Genomic DNA, 5,000 nt, shown 5'->3' on the forward strand with positions numbered 1-5,000 from the left:
TGTGTTTTGTGTGTGTGTGTGTGTGTGTGTGTGTGTGTGTGTGTGTGTGTGTGTGTGTGTGTGTGTGTGAATGTGTGTGTGTGTGTGAACAGGAGAGGAGGCGTGAGTTTGAGGCCAATCTGGAGAGGCACGGCCTGGAGTTGGAGCGAGAGGATAAGTCGGTAGGAGCTGTTGGCCGTGGCACACTCACTCCCCCTAGTGGCTCACATAGAGTATCACAACACAGCACACCACAGGCTCACAAACCACACATCAAAGTGACCACAGAAGGGTTCAAAACAGATACGCAGTATTTCACATGTCAGTTTGTAAGCCATTTAAATTAGTTTTAGCTTGAAATAAATGACAAAACAGTGCAAATCATAAATATATACACTTGTATCCAGCTAAAACAGTGCAAATCATAAATATATCATTTTATCCAGCTAAAACAGTGCAAATCATACATATATACTTTTCTACAGCTAAAATGTAGATGTGTTCTAAAGTGTAGATGTGTTCTAAAGTGTAGATGTGTTCTAAAGTGTAGATGTGTTGTAAAGTGTAGATGTGTTCTAAAGTGTAGATGTGTGATGGCCAGAGTGTAGATGTGTTCTAAAGTGTAGATGTGTTCTAAAGTGTAGATGTGTTCTAAAGTCTAGATGTGTTGTAAAGTGTAGATGTGTTGTAAAGTGTAGATGTGTTCTAAAGTGTAGATGTGTGATGGCCAGAGTGTAGATGTGTTCTAAAGTGTAGATGTGTTCTAAAGTGTAGATGTGTTCTAAAGTCTAGATGTGTTGTAAAGTGTAGATGTGTTGTAAAGTGTAGATGTGTTCTAAAGTGTAGATGTGTTGTAAAGTGTAGATGTGTGATGGCCAGAGTGTAGATGTGTTGTAAAGTGTAGATGTGTGATGGCCAGAATATAATGCCTTAACTGGAGTTCATCACTCCCTCACCTCCACTTGTTCTGTAATCTCTCTTACCTCTCTTTTTCTCTCTCTCCCCCTCTCTCTCTCTCCCCCTCTCTCTCTCTATCCCTCTCTCTGATGCCCCACTCAGGAGGCAGACGACCAGAAGACGTACTTCGTCAAGATCCACGCTCCATGGGAGGTGTTGAGTAAGTACGCCGACATCCTGAAGATCAAGGTGCCCTTTAAGATCAGCGACATCCCCAAGGCCACCGAGGCGCCGCTGAACTGGATGACCCGGCCTTTCCGCCTGCCGGAGAACATCATGCAGCCCAGAGAGGACTACTTCACCTCGCCCTTCGACAAGAGCAAGACGGACTTCTTCCTCATCCAGGACAAAGACACCTTCTTCCCCCCCTCCACGCGCAACAGGATCGTGAGTCACACGTGGCCATCTGCTCCCAGACACACACACACACACACGCAAGAACACACACACACACACAAGAACACACACACACACACATACATACACATACATACACACACACACACACACGCAAGAACACACACACACACACACACATACATACACATACATACATACATACACACACACACACACACACACACGCAAGAACACACACACACACACACACACGCACACACACACTCACACACACACACACACACACTCACACACACACACACACACACACACACACACACATACACACACACGCAAGCACACACACACACACGCAAGCACACAAAAGTGTAAGTGAACACAAGTGCACTACATACATACAATCAAACAGTGTATGTACACACATACTCATTCATAGCTTTTTGAGGTGAAGTAGAGTTCATGTAAGTTCTTTGCTGATGTCATATCCTGTGCAGGTGTACTACCTCCTGACTCGGGTTGAGTATTACAAGGAAGACCGACCAGAGAAGGACAAGAGGGGCATCAAACGCCTGCTGAGCAATGGCACATACACCTCCGCATATCCACTACATGATGTAAGCACACACACACACACACAGACACACACACACACACACACACACACACACACCTGATAAGCAATGGCACCTACACCTCCGCATATCCACTACATGATGTAAGCACACACACACACACACACACACACACACACACACACACCTGATAAACAATGGCACCTACACCTCAGCATATCCACTACATGAGGTAAGCACACACACACACACACACACACACACACACACAAACACACACTTGATAAACAATGGCACCTACACCTCGGCATATCCACTACATGATGTAAGCACACACACACACAAACACTCACTGAAGCCACCCATCAGTGTATGGGTGAGTAGGATAGTGTACAGGAGTGTGTGTTTCCTCTGCTGTGGGTGTTTATGTGCGCTGTGGTGTGTCCTGTGCAGTGTCGTTACTGGAAGAAGGCGCGAGAGGCCCAGTGTGAGAGCGAGCGCTACCACCTCTACAGGCACTGGGCTCGCTTCCTGTGCTTCTACAAGGAGCAGCCCCTCAACCTCATACGGTTAGCACTGCTGCTAGCTCTTATAGCCTCTCAACCTCATACGGTTAGCACTGCTGCTAGCTCTTATAGCCTCTCAACCTCATACGGTTAGCACTGCTGCTAGCTCTTATAGCCTCTCAACCTCATACGGTTAGCACTGCTGCTAACTCATACAGCCTCTCAACCTCATACGGTTAGCACTGCTGCTAGCTCTTATAGCCTCTCAACCTCATACGGTTAGCACTGCTGCTAGCTCTTATAGCCTCTCAACCTCATACGGTTAGCACTGCTGCTAGCTCTTATAGCCTCTCAACCTCATACGGTTAGCACTGCTGCTAGCTCTTATAGCCTCTCAACCTCATACGGTTAGCACTGCTGCTAGCTCTTAAACCCTCTCAACCTCATACGGTTAGCACTGCTGCTAGCTCTTAAACCCTCTCAACCTCATACGGTTAGCACTGCTGCTAGCTCTTAAACCCTCTCAACCTCATACGGTTAGCACTGCTGCTAGCTCTTATAGCCTCTCAACCTCATACGGTTAGCACTGCTGCTAGCTCTTATAGCCTCTCAACCTCATACGGTTAGCACTGCTGCTAGCTCTTATAGCCTCTCAACCTCATACGGTTAGCACTGCTGCTAGCTCTTATAGCCTCTCAACCTCATACAGTTAGCACTGCTGCTAGCTCTTATAGCCTCTCAACCTTATACACTTAGCACTGCTGCTAACTCATACAGCCTCTCAACCTCATACAGTTAGCACTGCTGCTAGCTCTTATAGCCTCTCAACCTCATACGGTTAGCACTGCTGCTAGCTCTTATAGCCTCTCAACCTTATACGGTTAGCACTGCTGCTAGCTCTTATAGCCTCTCAACCTCATACGGTTAGCACTGCTGCTAGCTCTTATAGCCTCTCAACCTTATACACTTAGCACTGCTGCTAACTCATACAGCCTCTCAACTTTATACACTTAGCACTGCCGCTAACTCTTACAGCCTCTCAACTTTATACACTTAGCACTGCCGCTAACCCTTATAGCATTTTAACCTCATACGGTTAGCACTGCTGCTAATATATCAACCTCAACAATTAGCACTGATGCTGGCTTATAGTATCTCAACCATTAGCACTGCTGCCAACTTTTATATCAACCTCATTAGCACGGCTGCTAACTCTTACATCCGCTCAACCTGTGATTAGCATTGCTGGTAGCTCTTAGCCTTTAACACACCTTACCTGTGAATATTCATTATGCCATAATTTCCTGTTCTGACAGGAAATACTATGGAGAGAAGATTGGTATCTACTTTGCGTGGCTGGGCTTCTACACAGAGATGCTGTTCTTCGCTGCAGTGATGGGAGTCATCTGCTTCGTGTATGGACTGCTCAGCTATGAGGACAATGTCAGTAGGTATGATCAACAATAACTAACCTGATAAAACAAGAAAATCACCAGGAACCATAAACAGAACCATCAGCATCACCAGGTGTAGGGAACATTACTGAGTATTAAATATTGATTATGAATATTTAAGTATTAAATATTGCTGGATATTATAAACAACATTGTCTAAATGTCACCAAATAGTATAAACATCACCAGATAATAAAACAGGTGATATAAACAATATCAGAAGGTATAATAAAGAATTTCACCAGTTGTAAGTAAAGCTCATTGTCAGGTATTGAGTAAGTGCATCTCTCATGTTCCTCCACACAGTAAGGAGATCTGTGAGAAGGGGGGCGATATCATCATGTGTCCTCTGTGTGATAAGAAATGCAGCTTCTGGAAGCTCAACTCAACCTGCTTATCTTCCTGGGTTAGTGACACACACACACACACACACAACACACACACACACATACACATACACACACACAACACACACACACATACACGTACACACAACATACACACACACACACACACACAACATAGTGTGTGTTTGTGTGTGTGTGTGGTCTGATTTGTGAAAGCCCATGTGTGTGAGAAGAGCTGAGTGTATCAGCTTATATGTCTGAGTGGGGAGTGTGAGCTCTTGTGTATTGGAGTCTGATGCTCAGGTAATGTGTATGTAGTGTGGTGTGTGTGTGTGTGTGTGTGTGTGTGTGTGTGATCTCACCTGATCTCTCCTGCTCTCTGCTCCTCAGCAATCTCACCTGTTTGACAACGAGGGCACCGTCTTCTTCGCCATCTTCATGGGCATCTGGGGTGAGGACATCTCCTCCTATCAGAGTTAGACCAGAGAGACCAGCACATCTTCTCTTCCTATCAGAGTTAGACCAGAGAGACCAGCACATCTTCTCTTCCTATCAGACCAGAGAGACCAGCACATCTTCTCTTCCTATCAGAGTTAGACCAGAGAGACCAGCACATCTTCTCTTGCTATCAGAGTTAGACCAGAGAGACCAGCACATCTTCTCTTCCTATCAGAGTTAGACCAGAGAGACCAGCACATCTTCTCTTGCTATCAGAGTTAGACCAGAGAGACCAGCACATCTTCTCTTCCTATCAGAGTTAGACCAGAGAGACCAGCACATCTTCTCTTCCTATCAGAGTTAGACCAGAGAGACCAGCACATCTTC

The 5,000-nt window shown here is 45.5% G+C and overlaps 1 protein-coding gene across 1 annotated transcript in view; it reads left to right on the forward strand.

The window, feature by feature from the left end:
• ano5b (anoctamin 5b) overlaps window positions 1-5,000 on the forward strand; it is a 93,870-nt gene that overhangs the window by 72,219 nt on the left and 16,651 nt on the right. Inside the window, exons 4-10 of the mRNA XM_076291522.1 lie at window positions 93-161; window positions 1,039-1,323; window positions 1,791-1,910; window positions 2,322-2,437; window positions 3,691-3,825; window positions 4,135-4,234; window positions 4,566-4,626. Of these exons, the coding sequence (XP_076147637.1) occupies window positions 93-161; window positions 1,039-1,323; window positions 1,791-1,910; window positions 2,322-2,437; window positions 3,691-3,825; window positions 4,135-4,234; window positions 4,566-4,626 (886 nt within the window). The remainder of the gene's footprint in view (window positions 1-92; window positions 162-1,038; window positions 1,324-1,790; window positions 1,911-2,321; window positions 2,438-3,690; window positions 3,826-4,134; window positions 4,235-4,565; window positions 4,627-5,000) is intronic.

This window comes from Alosa pseudoharengus, unplaced genomic scaffold, assembly GCF_046254945.1.
Source record: "Alosa pseudoharengus isolate Yale_2024_CS ecotype anadromous, Long Island Sound unplaced genomic scaffold, YU_APseudo_1.1 YU_APseudo_1.1_scf_19, whole genome shotgun sequence".
Lineage (NCBI taxonomy): Eukaryota > Metazoa > Chordata > Actinopteri > Clupeiformes > Clupeidae > Alosa > Alosa pseudoharengus.